Source organism: Amphiprion ocellaris, chromosome 9 (genome assembly GCF_022539595.1).
Source record: "Amphiprion ocellaris isolate individual 3 ecotype Okinawa chromosome 9, ASM2253959v1, whole genome shotgun sequence".
NCBI classification, from domain to species: domain Eukaryota; kingdom Metazoa; phylum Chordata; class Actinopteri; family Pomacentridae; genus Amphiprion; species Amphiprion ocellaris.
In genome coordinates this window covers 13,084,356-13,094,101 of record NC_072774.1, presented here as the reverse complement: position 1 = coordinate 13,094,101, position 9,746 = coordinate 13,084,356, and the positions used below count along the sequence as shown (strand labels likewise).

At 37.7% G+C, this 9,746-nt stretch overlaps 1 protein-coding gene across 4 annotated transcripts; it reads left to right on the top strand.

Moving 5' to 3' along the window:
* Window position 1: 1 nt before the first annotated feature.
* On the top strand, window positions 2-8,638 carry LOC111579094 (interleukin-21 receptor-like). Of its 4 annotated transcripts, none has more exons than XM_035955419.2 (9): window positions 2-391; window positions 1,712-1,805; window positions 2,797-2,929; window positions 3,048-3,211; window positions 4,746-4,912; window positions 5,017-5,182; window positions 5,597-5,705; window positions 5,794-5,878; window positions 7,670-8,638. In XM_035955419.2, the coding sequence occupies exons 1-9, from the start codon at window positions 380-382 to the stop codon at window positions 8,207-8,209; spliced, it is 1,470 nt and encodes a 489-aa protein (XP_035811312.2). In that variant the 5' UTR covers window positions 2-379; the 3' UTR covers window positions 8,210-8,638. The 4 variants fall into 4 exon arrangements, with proteins under 4 accessions (XP_035811312.2, XP_023141982.2, XP_054869344.1 ...); XM_023286214.3 differs by lacking the exon at window positions 2-391 and adding an exon at window positions 398-1,523; XM_055013368.1 differs by lacking the exon at window positions 2-391 and having other exon boundaries at window positions 399-1,805.
* The last annotated feature ends 1,108 nt before the right edge of the window (window positions 8,639-9,746 follow it).

Sequence of the window (9,746 nt, the reverse complement as noted above, 5' to 3'; positions counted from 1 at the left end):
GGACGACTCACAAGAACACAATAAGAAAAAGCCGAACAAGAAAACAAAAAATCAGCCATCACGGATCACTGCAAAAGAAATAATCATATCATGGACTGGGACAGGGGGAGGATTGTAACATCGGAGACCAACAAGCATAAACGATGGATCAAGGAGGCCATCGAGATCAGGAAGCGGGCGAGCTGCTCCATGAACCAGGACGAGGGGGCCTACACCCTCTAATACCTGGGACTCCATCCTCCAGAGAGCACCGGACAGCGGGGGGCGTGGCCTATCTGACAGATTCTAACAGACCTGTCAGACCGGTCACCTGACAAAAAAGGACACGTCAGCACACGTCAGATGACGTTCTGAAGAAGTCTGCAGTTGCAGCTGAAACATGTCAGCTAAGGTAAGAACCGTCTTTACTTTGATTTGTTGGTATAAAAAATAGCGTTATCCTGAGAGGAAACTTTGATAAAGAACATGAAAAAGAAGCCTGATGAGTATTAGAAGCACATTTGATCCCATAGGACCAAGCTAAATATGTTGGTCTCAGATGGAGTCCAGCATATTTGGCTTGAACCTGGTCAGGACTGCAACAGTGAATGCATAATCCTGACAGTGAAGCACAGAGGTGGGAGTGTGACAATATGGGGCTGCATTAGTGCAAAACTTGACATTCATAGATGGTAAATCTAAACTATTTTTATTTTACATATAGGAAATACTACACAAGTTCAAAGCAATGTGATTACTGTAATGTGGTATAATTTTTAAAACATCAGACAATTCAGTGATACTACATATATATTATATGTGCACTTGTGCATACAGTATGCAGGGACATGACTCTTCTTTTTTGTTGTGTTTTCTTAGACATTGATTTGGATTTTGTGTTGAGGTTTTGTATTTGGGACATTTACTTCCCTCCAGCTGTTTGTGTTATCAGTGTACATGCAACCAGGTGACAAATTAAAGGAATCAATTAGTGAGGTAGTGAAAACAAATGCTGCCTTACAAAGCATAGGGTGTCACTGAAAGGTTAGTGATAATTTTGTGAGTCATTTGCACTTTAGAGTCACCAGACCTCAACCCAGCTGATCACCTACAGTATGGGACCAGCTCTCTTCATCAAAATATCATATAATTTTGGGAAGAACGATGTTCATCCCTTTGGTCAAGGAGATTAAGCCTGGATCACCAAAATAAATGTTTTTTGGACAAAATTTTATTTTAAAAGCTTTAAATTAAACTTGATTATATTTTCACTGAAAGTAAACAAACCAATACAACCTTAGGCAGTGCAGTGTGTATAAAATGATTAAAAAAACAGAAATTACTTTACATAAGGCAAAAACTATTACATTGACACTATGAACAAAAGCACGTGCCCAAGACCAAACCAAAAAGGTAGAAAGAGAGAAAAAAAATCCTGTGACGTAAAAAAGCTTTGACTTCCTGTGATGCATCTGATGATAAGCTAACCCTTAGTTCCACAGCTCATTCACAGTCTGAGGCATCAGCGGCACCACAGCTCTGAGGTAATGGTACATTTCCATCCACCACACATCACACAGCCCCTGGCAGCTGTTGATTTCACTGTCTTTTTCAAAAGATGGCAGCTTGACAACTATCAATATTTACGAGAAAGATGTGACTGCTGAGACATGTGGACTTACAAAAACAATAGAGCCGGCTATGATAAGGAATGTTTTCCTCCTATCCACAGAGCGACACTCCTATCCAAGAAGGCATGAGGGGTCGTCAGCTCCTGTTTGTGCTTTGCTGCTCCAGCATCCTCGCAGTGACCAGCTGCATCACAGGTACTAAACAATTTTCCTCTGAGCTATTTAATAAGGCAGCCTATGGCATATCTCATCTTGTGGTCATCATTTCTTTGCTCACTATGATTAATTGTGCACAGATACATTCAGTGCCCCCACATGCCAGTCATCAACCACATTAGGAGGTTGATGGGAAAAGGCTACAGAAATGTCAAATGTCAGTGTTATATGTCTGTTATCTTCAGTTAACTTTGACATTTTGTTAATGGCATAAAGTAATTTGAGTTTTATCTACTCTGCGATAAATTGCTTTTAGAGAAATGTTATATTTGTTTTACTCAGCTAAGTATCTGACAGATGGATTTTGCTGCTTACTTTGCAAATTAAGATTTCAGATAAAGAAAAAGTAATACTTTCATTAAATGTTGTACAAGATTAAACCAAATTCTCAACCCTCTTTTGCTTTAAAAAAAAAAAGAAAGAAAAAGAAAAAGTAATATGTTGACCTTCAGATGTATGAGTTGTTCCATCAAAGACATTTGAAGTCACGTTCTCAGGCTCAAAGCTGAAAAAATGTATAACTTTCTTTAAACAAACAATATTTCAGAGATTTGCAAAACAGAATCAACACAAATTTGTGCAGCACAGCTTTGTTCTTCCTCTTGCTTTCTGCTTCCTTCCACCCCTCAGAATTTAGTTGTGACCCTGCGGAGGGAGACTGATCACTGGGTTGGGAAGAACTGCACTAAACTATAACTGTATATAAAATAGTTTAAACTGGCTGCACTTGAACCTAAGACTCACACAATGAGGCATCAGTATCAATCTAAAAATGTTATTTATAACATTGAAACTCTCACGGCTACTTATTTCAGGGATTTGTCTACTTGTTCCACCATTAGATGACTCAATATTTGAGTTTTTCTGTTGCTGTTACACGCATGAACCTAATGCAATGTATGTTATAGCATGCAAAAAACACCAGAAATGGTGCAAATAATTTTTCCTCTTTCGTCTTCTGCTTGTGTAGCCGATGGACTTTTATGTGTGAATGACTACTGGCACACTGTTACTTGTGTATTGAACATCTCTGACAATCCGGTTAGAGAGTCAAACTCTAACTACAGCCTGAATTTCATCGATGTCGATCCCAGCTTTGGAGGGTAACTGTGTTTCTTACAGAATTAAATGAATCCCTGAAAATGTTTAATTCTTCTTACGTTCCTACGGATGTTGTTCTCAGTCGTGTTCATGTTGTGTTGGTGTTTTCTCAAACTTCAGGACTGTCTCCTGTCCGCTCACGGTGGTGAATCACAGTTACAGATGTGACTGTAAACTCAAGAACGAAGAAGAAGATTATTTTGGTGATTTTGATAATTACAGGATAGAAGTTTGTGCTGGATCTGACTGCCACTTTGTAACAGATTTTGACCCATCAGAAAACAGTAAGTATGAATTCATTGTAATGCATTTTGATTATATGTTGATGTGTGTTGGTGTTAGTGCTTTTTGGCATTTAGCGGTGTGATTGAAAAGTTCTGACCTGTGACTTTAAAACGAAAAAAAAAAAAAAAGAATCCAGAGCCTCCTGAAACATTTGTAAAGTCCCAGCATGAGTGACCCCTGTTAGATTTTCTCAAAACATTCCAAGCAAGTTCTGCAAAGTTTCACTGATGTTTTTTTTTTAGTTTTTATTTTCCAGATCGTTTTTCTCCAAGATAGGATAACTAAACATGTTCTAAAATTGTTTGGTGATAACAGTGTTAGATTGTTATGCTCTAAACTTGTGTACCCTGAGAAGGTTCCTCCTTCTTGGTATCATGTAACACTGTGGAATATTGTGGGAACACTTTGCAGATTTTACACCGTGTTCCCTCAAAAACATTCTTAAAAGATTACAGAAATAATTTTATACTTTTGTTTAAAAATCACATTAGAAACTGTTATAAAGAACATTCTGGCACTGGCACTTCAGAAACATTTTCCGAATGTTGTCTTGAGAACATTGTTCCTTAGGTATCATCATGGGAACATTTTATAGAAGTATCTTTGGCCTCAACAAAAAGGCAAAATTTTTCACAAGTGACATATCAGATTACAGGAACATTATAAAAACATTCTGTAGAAAAAACAGAGAACATTCTTCCTTTGTTATCATGGAACATTTTGTGAGAATGTTTTATAGAAGAATGTTCTATAATGTGTTCCCTCAACAGCATCCCCCAAACCTCCTCAGAACACTGCATGAAGAATGTTCCACCTCTGTTAACATGTCATGTTATAGCAATATGCTATTAGGAAAGTTCTGTCATCTGATGTTTAATGTTCAAAGAATATTTTAGCAGCATTTTTCATTTCCAATAATGGTCTGATAACAACAATCAGAAGACATTTTTAGGAATGCAGATAATGTTCTATCACAAAGGAGGAATATTCTGAAACCAATATGCAAAAAATGTCACTGATACCTTGGAGGATTTTTTATAAAACATTCTTTTGATGTGATTTATTAACAAAGGTCCAACAAAGATGGGACATTCTGCCTGTAATGTTCTGAGAACGTTTTGAGGATGCTTTTGATGGAACACAATGTAACATGATAACAAAGGAAGAACATTCTCAGTCCAACATTCAGTTTTAGGCCTGACAGTCTATCACCAAACATTTAATTATCCTCTTAGCATTCTGGGAGCTAAATTGAAACTTCCCTCTGAAAACATTTATAGAACTTTGAAAAAAAAAATTCAAGCTGGGAATCTTTTCACATCAAAACATCTGTGACTCAGTTGCTGATGTTAATGCAAAATGTTGATGTGCAACAACAACTGTCTCTTTTCGATCACACCATTTATGCAGTGTGTCTGTGAAATCCATACTATAGAGTGCTACTACACTTGACATTAAAGATTATTTACTGTCTTTGCAATATGTTCTGTATGCATTCCAAGGGTTTTGATACATGTAAATGTTTGTGATCAGTTCAGCTGACGCCACCGCCTGAACTTGTGGTCCAAAGAACATCCAAAACTTTGAACATTACCTTTAAAAGTCGGTATGACAGCACTAACACTGACCGACTAATCGCCGACTCCCTTAAGTATGAGCTCCTGCTTCAAACTTCTCAAAGAAACACGGTAACAAACAAAGTAAGTACCAAAAGCCCACTGTCACAAATATCCCTGCTATGACAACTTGTTTTCTGTAATAAGATCTAAAAATGATTGTAGGTTTACTTCAACCTTTTCCCCAGACTCTTACTCTGAGCTCGCCTGAGAGGTCTATGTCGATTGATGAAGAATCCCAGCTCACAGCAGATGCGCAACATTGCATTAAAGTGAGATATACAGTTAATAAAGAGTACAGTGGAGTCTGGAGCGAATGGAGTCAACCGACGTGCTGGAAAACCAAAGCAGAAGGTAAAGTGATAGAGGACAGAAGGCTTCACAACACTGACTGCCAAGAATGCATGTAAATCTATTGATCTACAGTCACGGTGCTTTCCAGAAGTATGATAACAGCAGAGTGAAAATTAGGTTTTTGCTACTTGTGGTATTTTACTTTGACATCCAATTAGTGATCTACACGCAAAGTCTGCCCCTTTCTCTCTGCCAGTGTGTGTGAGACCTTGTTGTATCTGAATTGTGTATCAGTATCATCAAGATACAGGGCTGTGCTGTGTAGGAAATAACATGAGTCAGAGCCTAGAATACCTCAAGCCAACCCCCCTCTCTTCTCTTTCAAAGAATAGTACAGATCATTCATGGATATCAGTCAAGTAATAGACTTACTGTCATCTCTGCATATGAGTCACTAATTCTCTTTAATTTCAGAAACTTTCTCAGAACAAGACAATATCTTTGTCATTTTGGTCAAATGCCTGGGCCCAGTGTGTGCGTTTGCCGGAGTCCTGCTGTTTGTGCTCTACAGTCCCACTGTGAGGTAGTTTATCTGCACTTTGAGATGATCTGAACGCCCGAGAAGTAAAACGTGCTTTGATCTTTGTGACATTTCATGATTTGCACCACAGGATGAAGATAAAAACTCTGTCTCACACACCGTCGCCGGCACCTTTCTTTCAGCCGCTATTTAAGCAACATCACGGCAACCTCCAGGTGAGGTGACAATATGATTTCCTGCTGTCGTCTGCTTTCCTGTCTTCACTTTCAATCATGACATGAACAGCAGCGACTCTAGGGATGAAGTACAAAAGCCACAAGGATGGTTTCATTTTGTCTGGTTTCCTCTCAACTTGTCTTTCTCAAATAAATTTTAAGAAGTGCCTCCAAAACCTTCCAAAACAGCATTTATAGCTTTTTCACATATGCGCTAACTGCCACTGTTAGTAGAAGAAATGATGAAGCAACACCATGAGTTTACAGTCACTGCTGTGTCTCTGCGGTGCTGTTTAAATTTTTTATTTCTATTTTTGCTTAGCACTAAACATGTATTTTGTGGCAACTGGTGTTAAAAGGCAGCATTTGGAAAGTTACGATGCTGACAGTTCCTCTTGATGTTTCATTCAAGATTCTATATCAGCTCATCTTCACATATTTCTTAGGTTAAGTTAAAAAATTCAAGCTACTCATGGCTTTAGATGAAATGTTGGTGGATCATCAAAGTCAACAGGATTCATCCCCTGGTGACCACTGATATATATGCCAAACTTTAGGGCAATCTACCCAGGAGTTGTTGAGATATTTCAAAAACATTTTCATGGCAGTTCTCTTTTGGGGTTTCATAATTAGAAAACCTAAAGAATCAGTCCTGTCAGCTTGCAGGGTGGGGCTTTCTGTCGCATTATTCTACTCAAAATCAGTTACCAGTTTGAGCACATATGGCTGGATTACTCCAATACAACAACCCTTGTGTAGCGTAGAGTAGTTTTACAGTGTTTGTGCAGAGTTGTAGGGGAGCTGGTGTGCTCAAGCTGCAGCGAGGGATGAAGGGGTGAACCAGAGTTATGGAGATCCACATATTCACACACAGTGTAGAGTTGCTTCTAAGCTGTTTTAAAGCAGGAGGGGATTATTTTTAATGGAAATAACCTTCTAAATGGGTAATTCCATCTTAAACCATCAGGGGCCTTATGCTCAACCATCTCTGACGTGCTTGAATTTTTTTTAATCATTAACTATGGATTTTTTAAATGATGTTTTTTGTGATCAAGAATTTAATATTGGAAAGTATTATGTATGTGTTGTTTTGTATAATTGTTACATACAGCTAAATATGGTTCCAAAAATATCACTAGCTGGCTTCTGCATTATCTGTTCCTCTGGAAATGTGTGCTCAGAAGGGACTTTTCATGACAGCATCACTTTTTCCCCCCATATGTCAGCTCAGGCATAATCAGACATTATTTGGTCTACTTGTGTAATAATGCAGATTCTGAATCAATGACATGATGAGAAATAACTGTGAAAATTTCAGGCTTTAATCTTTAATAGTTCCTGAGATATTGTTGTTCAAACATAGTCTCAAATTTCAATTTTAAAAAATAGGCTTAAAGTGGCTCGAAGTTTTCAGGGAAATCAGAGATAGTCAAGCAGAATTTGTGCTGAAAATGTGATGATTTGAGATTGGAATGACACAGATATGAAACGTGGATTCACAAAGTTGAATTTTCAGGAGTTTAATCAACAACTGGAGAGCAACTTAAATAGTTATCAAGATATTTCAGTAGTTGTGCTCTGTCAGCAGCAATGTTTAGATTCATAGATTAATGCCCAGCAGAACACTGCATTGCAATGAGATGATCAATATTATTCACTTCACTTGTCAGTGGTTTTATTATTGTGGCTGATGTGTGTGTACTTGGAATTAGCTACAACACACTTAATGTTTATGTGTGTAACAGGCTACTATATCTCACCCGATGTGTCTTGATTCTGCTTAATTTGCAGGAATGGCTTTCGCCTCATGGACAAGTTGTTCTAACGTACAAAACTGAGGAGATCTTAACAACTGATGTTGTGGCTGTTGTGCCAAAATCCATCACCAAGGACCCAGAGGAGAACCAGGAATTACACAACCCTTCAATAACACAACTGGCACTCACTCAGTGTCAAACCTCCTATGTCAGCTTACCTGGGATGCATAAGGCCCCTCCTCCTATAACTATGATCTGTCCAAAGGACACTTCTTACACTCAGCTCCCTTGCTCTCTCTGGGGCCTTGGCATAGCAAAAACAGAAGTTTCCTCCCCTCCAGTTGAAGATTTCTTAGAGATCAGCTCTGCCGACTCTGGTTGCAACTGTGAGGGTCTCACCCAAAGCCCAGAGTGCAGTATGCCAAACAGTCCCATTGATGACAATCCGCCACCATGTTACAGTAATGATTACTGCATTCTCAATAAAACAGCCGAGGGTATTGTTCCTGTGTTAGTGTCCAAAGAAAACTGTGTAAAAGTTTTGCCTGATTCAGTGGAGAAGGGTGACAGCTAAATGCTCCGTCAGTTGAAAGCACAATAGCTCTATATTACAGAACAGGGTCAAGAATTTGACTTGATAACTGCAAAAACTCTCGCTGTATTCTGTTCTGTGTTCCTAATCACTCTTCTTATCAAGAAATTCCAGATTTGTGCTTGAATTCCACAGCACATCTCTGCTGCATTTGAATGTATCTTACTATTATTCTTTTATGAAGCAAACCGCACCAACACAACACACATGGGAGGCTTTTGCTTGGGCTGACTTGCATATGTTAATCTTGGCACACTGGTCATACCGACTGCAGAATATATTGACATGTGAATGTGTGTGATTTTCACATCAGCTTTCTATGAATCACGTTTTCATTTATGTGTAGCATTTTTTTTTTATTTGTCTTGTTTACAAAATGTTTTAATAAATAACTAAAGAGACAGAAAATAATCTGTAGTCAAATGAGTTGCTGTGTAATGATTTTACTGACTTGATGGAAGATGCATTTAGATATGTACTGGATCAAAATCTGTCTTTCATCCATCCATCAACAGACATCCAGTGGAAACATTTGCATAGATAAGTCTGGTAGGCACTGCTTCAGAAAATATGTAGGATGTATCACATGCTCAGTTTGACTCTTGATTTCTCCACTGATGTGGCAAGTAAAGTGTTTTTGTATTTTGTTCAGCTGTAATCATACCAAACAATCTTTTTCCCCTGATGGAAATCCAGATATCTCAAATGAGCATGTTTTTCAAAGCATTTTACAGTCTACTCGTTCCACATTGGCTTACAAGTTAAGTAAATTTATTCTGGGTCTTGAAAACAGATGTAAATAATTAATATTTGAATACCCACATTTTCATTACAACAGGGCAGACTCAACAAGATCAAAATCATAGATATCTCTTAGATTTAAATTTTAAAATGCATGCTGATAAAGTGAAGTTGAATTCAGTGTGAATTAGACTCAAATAATTAATGAGAATATATAATTTAAATCTTAAGATTTCTTTTCTAATTTGGTGATTACAGTTCAAAATCTTCCCTGTGAAAACAACATGGAGAAGATCCTTTTGAAGCTTATCAAATGCCCAGCGGTGATTAAAATGGCATTTTATAAATGCCTGGTGGTCATTACAGTACTCACAGTGCCAGGAAGACTGACTATCAAAAGTGAAAAAAGACTTAAAATGTGGCATACAGACTGTCAGGATGCTGTTTTTTTAAGCAATGAAATTATGAAAATGGTGTAAACAGCACTGCTTCATTTGGTGGGTTATAAACTGCAAAAAAGATGGTCAGTGAAGACATTCATGACTTGCAGCTTAGCATTTACACTTCAGAGAGAAAATTACTGTAACCAGCATTCATATCTAACCATTTGAGGAGTTTAATTCCTTAAACGGGACTGTATTTTTTCTTTAATTTCAGATCCATGGACTATAAGGAAGTATAGAATAGAATAGAATAAAATAGAATAGAAATACTTTATTAATCTATTCTATACTTATTTTACTTCCTTGTGCTTCCTTATACCCCACAGGTCTGAAAT

Bases quoted from the DNA above. Each gene is read 5' to 3' on its own strand.
- LOC111579094 (XM_055013368.1), top strand. From the start codon at position 1,691: ATGTTTTCCTCCTATCCACAGAGCGACACTCCTATCCAAGAAGGCATG. The intron at 2,930-3,047 runs GTAACTGTGTTT...CTCAAACTTCAG, and splicing joins GTCGATCCCAGCTTTGGAGG to GACTGTCTCCTGTCCGCTCA. The intron at 5,706-5,793 runs GTAGTTTATCTG...TTTGCACCACAG, and splicing joins CTCTACAGTCCCACTGTGAG to GATGAAGATAAAAACTCTGT.